This window comes from Alosa alosa, chromosome 9, assembly GCF_017589495.1.
Source record: "Alosa alosa isolate M-15738 ecotype Scorff River chromosome 9, AALO_Geno_1.1, whole genome shotgun sequence".
In the NCBI taxonomy this organism is placed as follows: Eukaryota; Metazoa; Chordata; class Actinopteri; order Clupeiformes; family Clupeidae; genus Alosa; species Alosa alosa.
The window spans coordinates 25,487,959-25,500,236 of NC_063197.1; the positions used below are offsets into that span (position 1 = coordinate 25,487,959).

The 12,278-nt window shown below is 43.3% G+C and overlaps 2 protein-coding genes across 27 annotated transcripts in view; one reads left to right on the forward strand and one right to left on the reverse strand.

The window, feature by feature from the left end:
- Positions 1–30: 30 nt before the first annotated feature.
- On the reverse strand, positions 31–6,163 carry zgc:103559 (Allantoinase, mitochondrial). The gene is made up of 11 exons (XM_048251477.1): positions 5,917–6,163; positions 5,467–5,618; positions 5,007–5,121; positions 4,607–4,753; positions 4,219–4,264; positions 3,804–3,897; positions 2,783–2,969; positions 2,241–2,379; positions 1,399–1,571; positions 1,122–1,154; positions 31–919 (listed from the first exon to the last, which is right to left on the reverse strand). Exons 1-11 carry the CDS (start codon positions 6,061–6,063, stop codon positions 770–772), a joined length of 1,383 nt encoding a protein of 460 aa, XP_048107434.1. The 5' UTR covers positions 6,064–6,163; the 3' UTR covers positions 31–769.
- Positions 6,164–10,040: 3,877 nt separating this feature from the next.
- kif1aa (kinesin family member 1Aa) overlaps positions 10,041–12,278 on the forward strand; it is a 65,280-nt gene continuing 63,042 nt past the window's right edge. For 10 of the 26 annotated variants that reach the window (XM_048253392.1, XM_048253394.1, XM_048253395.1 and 7 more), the window contains exon 1: positions 10,042–10,396. The gene's annotated coding sequence lies outside the window, so the exon portion shown is untranslated. Of the gene's footprint in view, positions 10,397–12,278 lie in introns of all 26 variants that reach the window. The other 16 variants (XM_048253402.1, XM_048253404.1, XM_048253405.1 and 13 more) reach the window with 3 other exon arrangements.

Consider the following 12,278-nt stretch of genomic DNA (forward strand, 5'->3'; position numbering starts at 1 on the left):
AAGAACCTATTTTCAAACAGTCTGAAGCCATGAAAGTGAAAATATGTTTATTCACAGAAAAGAAATCAAAACAGGGAGATGGTAAATTTTCATGAATAGACCCTTCCTCTCAGTAGCCTATTGATTTACTCTTGTCATTGCGAAACGCAATTTTCCTGTTAGCAGTGATCCATACTTGCACTGATAGGCTACTCTGCACTGTTTACTGAAAGCACTCTGTTGGTCAGCGCAATGCAGAAGGATGAATGGCTGTGTGCTGCACACGCCCACTCCGTGATCAAGGGTTCATTCATTTTGGGACTGATTCAATTATAAATTAGAATTTCCTGGGATTCCTAACGAAACAATTATAATCTATTACCTTTGTCAAACACGTTGTAAAGTAGACTAGGACTCACCTTAAAATGAAACTGATTAAAAATATATAGAGAATAATTAAGGACCTATTATAGGGTACAATGAAATATTATTTAACACATTTCATCAGTTGACATTTAGATTAGGATCTTTGGTTGTGTAACTGTTAACACCATAAACTTTTCTTGTGAACTCCATTGCCAGACTAGAGTTCATAACACATCCCATCGGTGATGATCACAACAATACAGGACCCTCACAACACATTCATCATGTTTCTGTTTGATGTGTAAATGATGTGTAAAATCTGCAAACACTAACGGCTGCATACACTGGGGTGAAGTTTGCATTTGTGGAGATATAGGCCTGATGTGTAAGTTGATAATGGCCCTGCTTATTTTGCTCTGGTTCTTCACAGGGAGGCCTGAGTGCGGCCGTGGCTGAGGAGCAGGTGCCTCCCCAGGGGCTGCTGAGAGAACAAGCCCTGCTTATACACCAGTCTCCCCCGAACTATGGTGCAGTACACCTCTCCTTTCAGAGTTCTGCCAAGGTATGGAGTCAGCTGGAGACAGAGAGAGATTGAGAGGAAAAATAATCATGATAATGAATTATAATTATTATTATTACAGCATTATGTAGTTTGAACTACATAGCCTACTCTCAGAATTGGATGGTAAATTAAAACAGGTGCAACTATGTAATATCATAATATCAATAATTTATTGATGATGGTCAGCTCACAGAGCAACATGGAAATTACTGACCTTATTTTTGTGATGGATGTTTCCCTCTGTCACCTGTAAAATCCAAAATCCATATGTGAACATTAGTAATGCTCTGCAGGAATCAATTAACCAAAGTATTAATTCAAATTATATTTGAAAACTAGCTTTGAGACGACCAAACCATCTGCACAAACCCATCCACCCTCACATGCACATTGCACACACACACACACACACACACACACACACACACACACACACACACAGGTGTTCTTGCACAGTCGCAATCACATTCTCTTATTGTGGAGTGGCTGACCTCAAACTCTTTCTCAGGGTCCCAGATGACTAGGTCTGCGTCATGACCAGGATGCAAGCTCCCCTTCTGGTTGTCTAGGCGACAGAGCTGAGCTGTTCTCTGGCAGAGGAGTCTCACTGTGTCAGCGAGTGAAAATCCCCTCTTGCATGCAGATGTCCAGAACAGTGGCAGTCCTACAAACAGACAAATATCTTTTGAAAGACATATGCATCACAGGATACAATGTGGCAGTTTAATAAAAAACAAATGTCACCGATGCAAACAGTCAACAAGCAATATGTCCAGAATCAGCCTACAGAGTCATCCTTGTTGGGACAGTGAATATGTGCTTCCTACATTAAATGTGACAGATGAAAAACAACATTGCTGGAGTCTGTAGGAGGCCCATTGTCTCTTTTCTCATTTTCATCCTCATGCTCTATTTTTGTGTATCAGAAATATCAGGGGCATGTGGATTAAGCACATATGAATCTGAGTAACCTTTGTTGTCTGCTTGTGTCTGGTCTTGGCACAGGGACTTTGACCAAATCCCATAGCTCAGGCTCTCTCAGCAGTAAATTATTACACCATGGTAAACAGGAGCTGCTATGTTGTTTAGTCCCCTGAGGACTTTGTCCTCAAGTAAAAAGGACACGTGGTGAGAAAAGAAGATCTAGAAAGTATTAATATATGTTTATATTATCTCTATATATGTGTTTGTTAGACATAGACTGTGTTTGTATCTGGGATTGTATGTCTATGTGGCTGCATTTGTTGGTGCAAGTTTATCTGTGTGGGGTAGGTGGGTAGAAAAGAAAGTTGACTACAGATTAACCAGGTGTGTTACAGCAATCACAGCCTACCAAACTGCAGGGATGAGATCCCACCCCAGGCCTGAGTGAAGTCTCCACTGTCCAATTGTTTCAGGTCAGGTGTGCAGGGGGAGTGGTCAGACACAACCATGTCAATGTCTCCAGCTGTGAGTGCTGCCCACAGCTGTTCCTGTAAGGCAGCAAAACCGCCGTCATCTCTAGTTTGACACAATAGTAATTAAGCCCTATCAGATAATGTTGTATTAGGCTTTATCTCATCAGTGTGCATGCTCAGTTATGCTTCAGTGTAGGCCCTCATCCCCTTTCCAGAACCCTGTGCTGCTGTGAGGAGACTTTTGCCTTGTTCTTTTCATTTGGTAGAGGGATGACATTTATCCTCTCACACAGTGTAACGTGCCAAGGGCAAATATAATAGAAATGACACAAAATGGCACAGCAAGTTTGAGTAGGAGAATGAGATGAAACAAGCCTATTTCCGGACAAATAATAAAGCCTATTCCTCACACTCTCCTCTCAATTTCCCTTTCCTCTTGTTCACCAGCAGAGAGGGTTAGCGTGGGTAGGGTCCTTACCTGGTTGGCCGTGTCCCTGATGGGAGGGCAGCATTTAAACTGTGTGGCCCCGGCGGGGATGTGCTCGGCTGACAGGCTGAGGTAGTGGTGGGTCGTCTCCACCGTCAGGGGAGCCCCAGCCTGCCGAGCTGCCCGGATTAGCTCCAGGGGCTGAGCAGACGAGAGGTGCACTATGTGGCATCGCACCCTAGGATGAGGGGTAGCATGAGTAGGTATCTCAGGTCTTCACAACCTGGTGGTACACTCTTAGAAATACCTCAAATAATACTTCTGTAAATACCTCAGTTTGTACTAAAGAGAGTGTGGTCTTTTTATGACTTCTTTGCTGCTGAATGTGAGTTTCATTCTGCTGGCAAACAATCTCTGAATGCATCTCTAATGTGTGGAAAAGTGCGTTGCTAAAACCATACACACTCTGTACTGCTGAACACAAAATATGAGGAATTGGGGGTTGGGGGGGGGGGGTAAGAGCATAATACTATTTAACAGGATTACATTTAAACCATCCTATATACTTAAACATTGTATTTTACGGTAAAGATAGTTGGATTCTTTAGATTATTACAAAGATAATGATCATACTGAGGATTTGGATTGTGAACAAAACTGATCACTGATCAGGTCTTCACAACCTGGTGGTAGAAATACCTCAGTTTGTACTAAAGAGAGAAGCATGTCAGCAGACCAAAGAACCCATAAAATGCATAAAATGTTTTTCTCTGAAGTGCGGCCCCCTTGCTAATTACTATTGATTATGCTACCCTATTGATTTCCCCTCCTTCATCTCTTGACCTTTTAGTGTCAGACCTTATTTGTAACTTTGAAACAGATCCATATTTCTTCGCAATGTTTTAGCAATTTCAGCGATTGTGTCTGTCTGATAATAGCAGAAAAGAAGTTGAGGGACCTTTTAGGAAACACTTTTAGTAGGTTTAATCCTTTGTTGTAGACAAGTTGAGAAGACAGTGAACCTGAACCGAATGAAAGAAAATATAACCGAGACGAGCACAGTCAAACTCACTGGTACTGCAAGCATAACTGGGTGACTGTGCGTATAGCCTCCATCTCCATGATGTCAGGTCTGGAGTTGAGGAAGGTGGAGTATTCACATGGGTCTATGTGTAAAAGCAACAACGTTTGTAGACAGCACATTGTTTTCTCAGAGCAAAATCCAGGTATTTTGAATGAACAGGTGTTTTGTTACAACAACAGATCATTAACGTCAGTATACCTGACGTGAATTTCCGTCTTTTATAGGCTATTAAGATATCCCTCATAGAAGGATGATTAACAATTTACAACATCAAGGAAATTAAATTGATATTGCCTTACAAACAAATGTTGATTTGCAGTGCCAGTAATGTTTTACAACAAATATTGATTCAATTTACTACCAGAGGAACTGGTTCACAGATGGGCCCAGGAATAGGTCTCACCTCCACTCTCTCCCAGAGGCTGCTGGATCTCCCTCTCAGCATGAAACTTAGGGGGAAGAACAGAGACCTTTCCTTTTAACAAACCATACCGTATAAAGTGCAGTGCAGTGCAGAAGTATGTTTAGAACGCAGGGTTCAGTACAATTCAGGTTCTAATTACTCTATATGGTACTTCATATCAATGCACTCTATGGTATTGTTCTAAAGGATCTCCAATAGACTCCAATATACAGCTGCTACTACAGACTTGATGAGCTATCAGATTTATTGTAACAGTTATGTAAGCACTGTTGCAGGGTAGATTAAGATAGGGGAGAGACTGAGTTAAAAAGGCACACTTCCAGAAAAGCCTTTCCATGGCTGTGTTGATGTTTAGCGGTGTCGTTACCAGCAGGACGCTGTCTGTGCCCTGGAGCTGCTGCAGGGCAGTGTGCAGGTCACTGTCGCTGACGTGAGGAAACTCATCCACACCACTGTGGATCAGGAAGCACTTGAACCCTGCCACCCCAGCCTGAATCATGGGCCGCAGTTCCAGCTGAAACACAGAAACATACAGGAGGTATGTACACACGTATACCCACATGAGCACACAGTCAAACTTATACACAATTGTATGGCCTGCAATGGTTTCATAAAAGCATGCTTGATACTGAAAAACACACACACAATTTACAGACCACAAAACCACCCCCCCCCCAAAAAAAAAACCCCCCGCATAGAACCAATCATCTTGACTCTGTTATCATTTCCAGTAATCTGAAGTAATCAGATAAAGTTGCCCTCAGTACTTGGTTGCCAGGAATAACCCCTCCCCAGAAGGCGGTGTCCACGAAACACTGGCCTGTTGCTGCCTGCATCTTCTCACGAAAGTTGCCAAGAGTCGTGGTTGGCGGGATGCTGTTGCTATGGGAACAGAACACAGAGTGTGGTGTGTGGTCTTTTTATGACTCCTTTGCTGCTGAATGCGAGTTTCATTCTGCTGGCAAACAATCTCTGAATGCATCTCTAATGTGTGGAAAAGTGCGTTGCTAAAACCATGTACACTCTGTACTGCTGAACACAAAACATGAGGAATTGGGGGGATCATACTGAGGATTTGGATTGTGAATAAAACTGATCACTTGGACTATGGACACTTATAGTCATTATATGTCTTTGTTGACACTGATTGTTTACACAGTTTCCCCACACAGGTCTCTCTTCCCTAAACTTTAGCCTGGCATTCCCCCTTTTAAAGTTTGTACTCACAGAGGCATATCCACAATGGTGGTCACTCCCCCAGCTGCAGCAGCACGTGTGGCTGTCCAGTAGCCCTCCCAGGTAGTACGACCTGGTTCGTTAACGTGCACATGGCAGTCCACAATCCCTGGCATCACCAGTCTGTCTCCTACATCCAATACCTACAACACCCAGGTCAAGAAATATGTTTGTTAAACATGAGTGTCACACTATACATTTACATCGGTAACATTAAGTGGAAACCTTATAGACTTATTCTATCAAATATGTTTAATGTGTAACTCTAGAGACAAGACCATCTATCGTTTCTATACCATATTTGTATACAGTAGCACTGCTACCACCAATACACAATGTTGGTATACAAAATACAAAAAGGACAGTCACAATGAAATGCCTCCTCCACCCACTAGGGGGCATAAGTGGTGCACATTCTCTTGGAGCTTCAACACACCATACCTCAGCAGAAGCACTCGGGCCCACTTCAATACCAGGGAGGATGTTCTGAATCTTCCCGTCTTTGATGTGGATGACGGCAGGCCTAATCTCATCTCCGCACAGGACTCTCCGGCTCCTCACGGCACACACGGTTGCTCCAGGCTCCATTTTCTCACGCTTTTCTTTTCTTTTCTCTGCTATAATATTCTCTATCCAGCTGCAGATCTGGCTGCTCAGGAGTACGCTAGAGTACCTCTGGGTTGACACACCTCTGCGTCTTGCATAAGCATGTGTGTGTATGTGTAAGGATAAGGGTTTGTTGACCTCTCCTTTGCTCTCCTGCGGCTGCACTTGCAGACTTTGATCACATGATGAGGCTAAAATGGAATTTGGGAGGCATGCAATCTCTCTCTTGTGTTGGAACTTGGCAGCATAGTGGGACAAGGATGAAACTGTCCTCAGCCATTTTGATTAACTTTCCATTTTTACTGAGCATTTCATTTTTGCTGCTGTATTCATACCTGCAAACTAGTCACCTTTCGGCGAAATTCGCAAGTGATTGGCCTCTCTTTGTGCTATTTTTGAAGACCTACCTATCAGTTGTTTCTGAGGGCGGGCTTTATCTCTCTCACTTTCTGTTACGCATAGCCTGCCTGCTATGGCCTGCTGCAGCGATATGACCAAGGAAAAAAGAAAATGTTAGCTAACAAACACGGGCCACATGCTACACTCTCTGGCGTCTTTCAGGAATATGTCACCTTTTTCAGCCCTTCTGAGTTTGCAGGTATGTGTATTATTGCATGTTATGTCCTTCCCTGGAGCATGCCTATGGAGTGAACAATACATACAGCCCATAACCAACTAAGACTACAAAAAGTAATCCAAAGACAACAGAAGTACAATCCCTGGCTTTAAAGGCACTGGAACAAGCAGCCTCCCAAACCAGAAGCCTCTGTTTCTGCTGCTGGCATGGCAGCTTTTAACTACTGCATTCCTTAGAGGTACACCTCACTGATCACCAATCGGATAAAGAACACCTGGGCCATAGGTAAAAGAAATGTGGACAAATAAAGCACAGCATATAAATTGTGTAATAATTATAATAATAATATGAATATAAATTGTGTAATAAATTCCCAAGTGACCCTGAAAAGCTGCAGTCAATGATGAGGCCAGACAAGACAAGGAAGATCCTACATTTTCTGGGCAGTAAAGGCCACAAGCTCAGATTATTTAATAGATGCCATAAAATACTGTGACAACATTACAGTCCATACTGTGCTGTGTTTGCACAACAGATTATCCAGCTGTATAGATGACAAATAGAGACATATGCAGCATTCAACTAGACACTCAATATACTAACTGATCATTAACTTCTAATGCCTCAGTCTGTATCTGATTGACAGTGAGAACAAATAGAGAGGAGAATATAAGAGGATGTATTTGGTAATGCTTTGCTCTCTGTGGTGCGTACGTCCCTTTAAAAAAGTGCCTCAGACACTAGGCTCTCAGCAATAACTCTATGGGCAAATTAATTATTCAGAGCTCTGCTTCACTAAGCTGAGACAGGGTGGGAGAGAGAGAGACACACAGACAGGGTGAGTTCAACCACGCGCCTGAGAGAGAGAAAGAGAGAGAGATGAATAGAGAGAGAGAGAGAGGGCTGATCAGGTCAATGCCGACATGTCAAGGCGAGCACCCAAGCGCTCCATCCATCCCCCGGAGAGCCCTCAACGTCGTCCTGAACCCTCATGTCCACTGCGCTCTCCTCTGGGTCATTAAAGCAGCCTGCTATCCCATCGTGCCACTCAGAGGAATTAGGAAGTGTGATTCATGCCAGTCCACAGACCACTATTGCGACGGCGCAACGTCATCCTCACAAGTGTGATGGAGTGGCCGCAGTGGGTCTGAAGTTCCAGACTGAGAGCGAGAGAGAACGTGAGAGAGAGACACTTGCTCCTGTTCTATCCTTTAAGCTGAAAGGAGAACAGCAGCCCTTACAGGGGGTGGTGGGTGTGCCTCTTGATCCACGACAGGGTGGACGAGAGAGAGAGAGAGAGAGGGGGGAAGAGGAAGAGAGCTTTGGTATCTGTCCATGCATGTGCAGCAGCGGTGTTCAGCAAATTATGTCCTCCGCTGATTGTTACAAGTGATAGGGCGCTGGCTCTGGCTTTAAGCTCTGCAGATACATCATTATTGTGTTATAAGTGATTACATCAGAGAAGCAGATACAGACAGGGCAAAAGTGGGAGAGGAAATAATGAGATAAGCAGAAGACTAGGCAAGGTTAAAAAGAAGTAAGAGAATGACAGAGATAACAGAAGCAGTTAGGGATAGAAATGGCGTATAGCATACAATATAAGAGGGAATTATGTAAGAAAGGAAAGAGTCACTATGACCATCCAGTACAGTAGCAAATGCTAGCTGTGATGCTAACAAGGTCAGAAAACACGATTGCATTGTGTTTCAAAAGGGATGTAACCTGACCAGGCACCCCCCTCCTCCCCCCTCTGCCTGCCCTGCCATGGTACCTTCCAGAGTGTCCACAGAGACGATCCTCATCCACTCCCCTGCATTGTGCAAAAGCCAAACGAACAATGGACTCAACCCAGACTCCACACAAACAGTGCGTCATCATTTTGCAATTCACTCTGCTGTTGTGGCAACGTTTTATTTTCAAATGTTGTACGTAGCATTGCATATAAGAACCCCAGTCATTTGACCCTGGCTGTTGTTCCCCAGGGGTAATTAATATACTCAGACCAACATGCCCCTCAGTGATGAAAATGAGCAAAATAATGGTGTGACTTTACAATGATGACATTATGGCATAAAAATCCTATTCAATATAATGATCATATTTATATCATCTTTATTTCCTTTGCTAACGTAAACACTTCATTCACTCCATTGACTTAGAGGAAAAGACACAATACAGTAGACTAAAGCAGGCCAGTGGAGAGAATGATAATGAATTAATTTGCCCTCCGGAAGTGCTAAGTCACCCAACACATGTTGATAACCTCATTGGTTTTACATTAAAAATCGGCAACAATGCATTTTCACCAATGTCTGATTTAATGTTTGCAGTGAGGGCATATTAGCCTCTGATTTTCTATATCACAGTTCACAGTGTGATTAGATGAAATAATTAAAGATAGGCCTACTGTACATCTCTTCCTCCTTTATGCAAATGTCACTGTATTAGTGTCACCGAAGAATGCGCTGATACAGTCACATTTTGTTTTTGAGTGCATTCCAGGTTACGGCAAGAAAATGCAAGTAACTGCTGAGTCACAGAGGAGGAGGAGGAGGGCAGTGTTAATGTCACACTGGAATCCCACCATTGTGAGAGAATTACAAGGGATGACTTTCCCTAGGATTTACAGAGCAGAATAGAGGAAGAGAGAGGGAGAGAAAGGGGGAGAGAGAGTACAGTCAGATGGGAGAAGAGAGAAAAGTGAGTGAGAGAGATATAGAGGCGTGAAGGAGAGAGGTTTACTCATGTATCTATAGCCACACCAGTGAGATACTAACCCTGACAGATAACTCACAGCAAAGGGTAAAAAGAAGGCATATTTTAGTTTTACTGTAGTAGGCTATCCAAAAGAAAAACAAGGGTGATGACCAATTGTGTTATATATTGAGGACATGGTTGTGAAAACTATCTGCAATGTAAAGTCACACATATAAACATTTGTAAATAGTCATCATGACAGATGCCATAGGATGGCCTATGAACTGGTTTGTAATTTTTTTCCACAGTGTTATCTCAGCTTGACCTGCAAATGCCTAATTCACTCCTGTGCATTATTTATTTCATTTTTCACCTCATTTAAATCATTATTCATGTCACCAGTAAGATTCTGAGATATCAATGGCCTTTTGCAATCCCATATTGCCTCTGTGTTGGGTTATTTCAGTTTATATTTGCCCTCTAAAGCTCATGTTAAACATAGGCAGTGTCTTCTTTGTGTGTGAAACGAATTCCCTTGGGATACTAATCTCTCTGTCTCTCTTTCCCCTTCTCTCCCCAACCCTTGTGTCTGCTAGTGCTCAAGGCCCTCCCCCTCCTTGCTCTCTCTCGCTCTCTCTCTCTCTCTCGCTCGCTCACTGCCTAGACGCCCTCTGCTGCATTGATGCTAGCCTACTGCCTCGCTCAGTGATGATGTCACAACCCAGCTCAGCATCCCTGCTGTAGGAGGACATCAGAGCCATTTTGGCTTTTGGACCCCGGAGCATTCAAGCCCCCTGTTATCCCTGAACAACCCCGTACCTCCTCCATCATCACCAAGCCTCTTCGGGTACGTTTACGCACCCCAGGACTGTTTGTGGCTGGTGTTCAGCTACGCAGGAGAGGGGAGAAGGGGGGATCTTCCTGGAGGAAAGTGAAACGGAGAGGAGGCAGAGCTGGACCACAACACACCGTAGAAACCAGAGGAGTCACGGGCATAAACTGTAAAAACCCAAAGTAACCGGAGGGTCTTTCGCGCTAAAGGTAAAGTGTTATTTTCTTCCGTCCTTTATCTCCTCTCTTTACCACTGTGTGCTAAGGTTAATGAAGATTTAATGAGCCTTGGTCTGTTTGTTTGGTGTTGGATCGCCTGGGTGGGATCACGTTGGGGTGCGGCTATTGAGGTGCTGTCAGTATTCCAGAGTATGTCTGGGGCAGGGTGGATAACAATGATTTTTTTCTGGGCATTGCAACATCTGCAGGGGTCACAAATCTCGCTTTCGCCATTAAGTGGACAATTATGGTGGGGCATTTAAACAGATGCATCGTCATGCACAGCGTCGACATCCTTTCGTTTACTACCTTGAAATTCACAGCTATATTATTTACACAGATGTTACATGATCCGTTCGTATAGTTTCCTTTTAGGGTACTTTGTCATTCCATTTTTATTTAAGGTATCAGAGGTTACCTATACCAATTTTACCAACTAGGTGTAATATGTGGTGCTTGTGTCGGCGTCGACGAGGAGGTCATCGTTGAGCTAGAAACATTCTTGCCTGACAGGTCTAATGATTCATTTACGATATTATCCACTTGTCAGACTATGCTTAGCCTAAGCTTACGGTCACTTTTTCAAAATGGTGGATGATATATTTGCACCCCAACACTTTCCCATCAGCCTTTAGAGATAATTCCAGGTAGGCCAGCCGTGTACACATACAGAGGGGAAAAAACCCATCCACCTGGTGGTCGGAGATCTAGATCGTGAGGGGAACACCTAATATCCTTATGTCCGATATAGTGACGTAGTCAGTTGCACGATTGGGCAGGGATACTGGGCGGAAGATGAAGATAATGCGCTTTCACTTGCGTGTAGTCCACTTCTTACTGCGATAGCAGCTGTGATATCATTCAGTAGTGAGTCAGAGAGGAAATATGGTAGGCCTACGCCACACTATAGGTCTATGTAGGATACGTAGGAGACTCTCTCTCTCTCTCTTTCTCTCTCTCTCTCTCTCTCTCTCACTCACACACACACACACACACACACATGATGCATGTATTTGCCTTTTCATACAGGATCTAGTGAGGCGTTAACAAAATACATTATTTTTGAATTATAACAGTATCAATTTCCTTTGATTTAGCATTAGACATAGGCCTTGTGTGATATACAATTTAAAGAAGTCTATATATCCTATACTGAGAGTTGAGTAATTATTTCAGTCAGATCCGCTAGATGAGGGCAGGGCAGAATCTGATCAGATGAGTAAGATTACAATTTAAGTTACATTTTAAGGTGCTGGTTTTAAGAGGTCCTTTAAATCTACTGTCTTAATACCTCATTCATTTTTGCAATACAAATGTGAAACATTTTTTTTTTTTCAGTATTATGCGATGCATCCTACAATAGGGAACCCATACAGCTACCTCCAGACAGTACTCAGAAACACATTTTTGTCACTGCCCTGTGATGAAGGTCTTTTGCATTACACAGCAGAACACTGGTGAATTAGTTTTATGAGTGCTGTCTAAGGTGTTGCACGCATTAAGAAAGCAGACAGATCTCAGGACAACTGATTTACTGTCTGGCAAAATAAATGTGCTTGAAGTCTGAGTGGTGCCCGCAAAATGGAGCCTATTTGCTTTTGCCAGAAACAAAGTGCTATAAGAGAGCGGATGGCTAGTTCAGCCAGAGAATGACACAGCATCATATCCATCCAGCAGTGTGACTGCACCACAGACGGAGGCCTGTCCTGTCCGCTGGTGACTCATTAGGCCTAGCGTTTGTCAAAAGCCCTTCTCTTGTAGGAGCAAATGAACACCAATGCAAGAACAACATTGTTTGGCCAGTGTGAGGTTAATTAAGAGGAGAGTCATTTTTTGGGTGGTGAAGATGAAGAAGCGAGTTCTACCTCTCTCT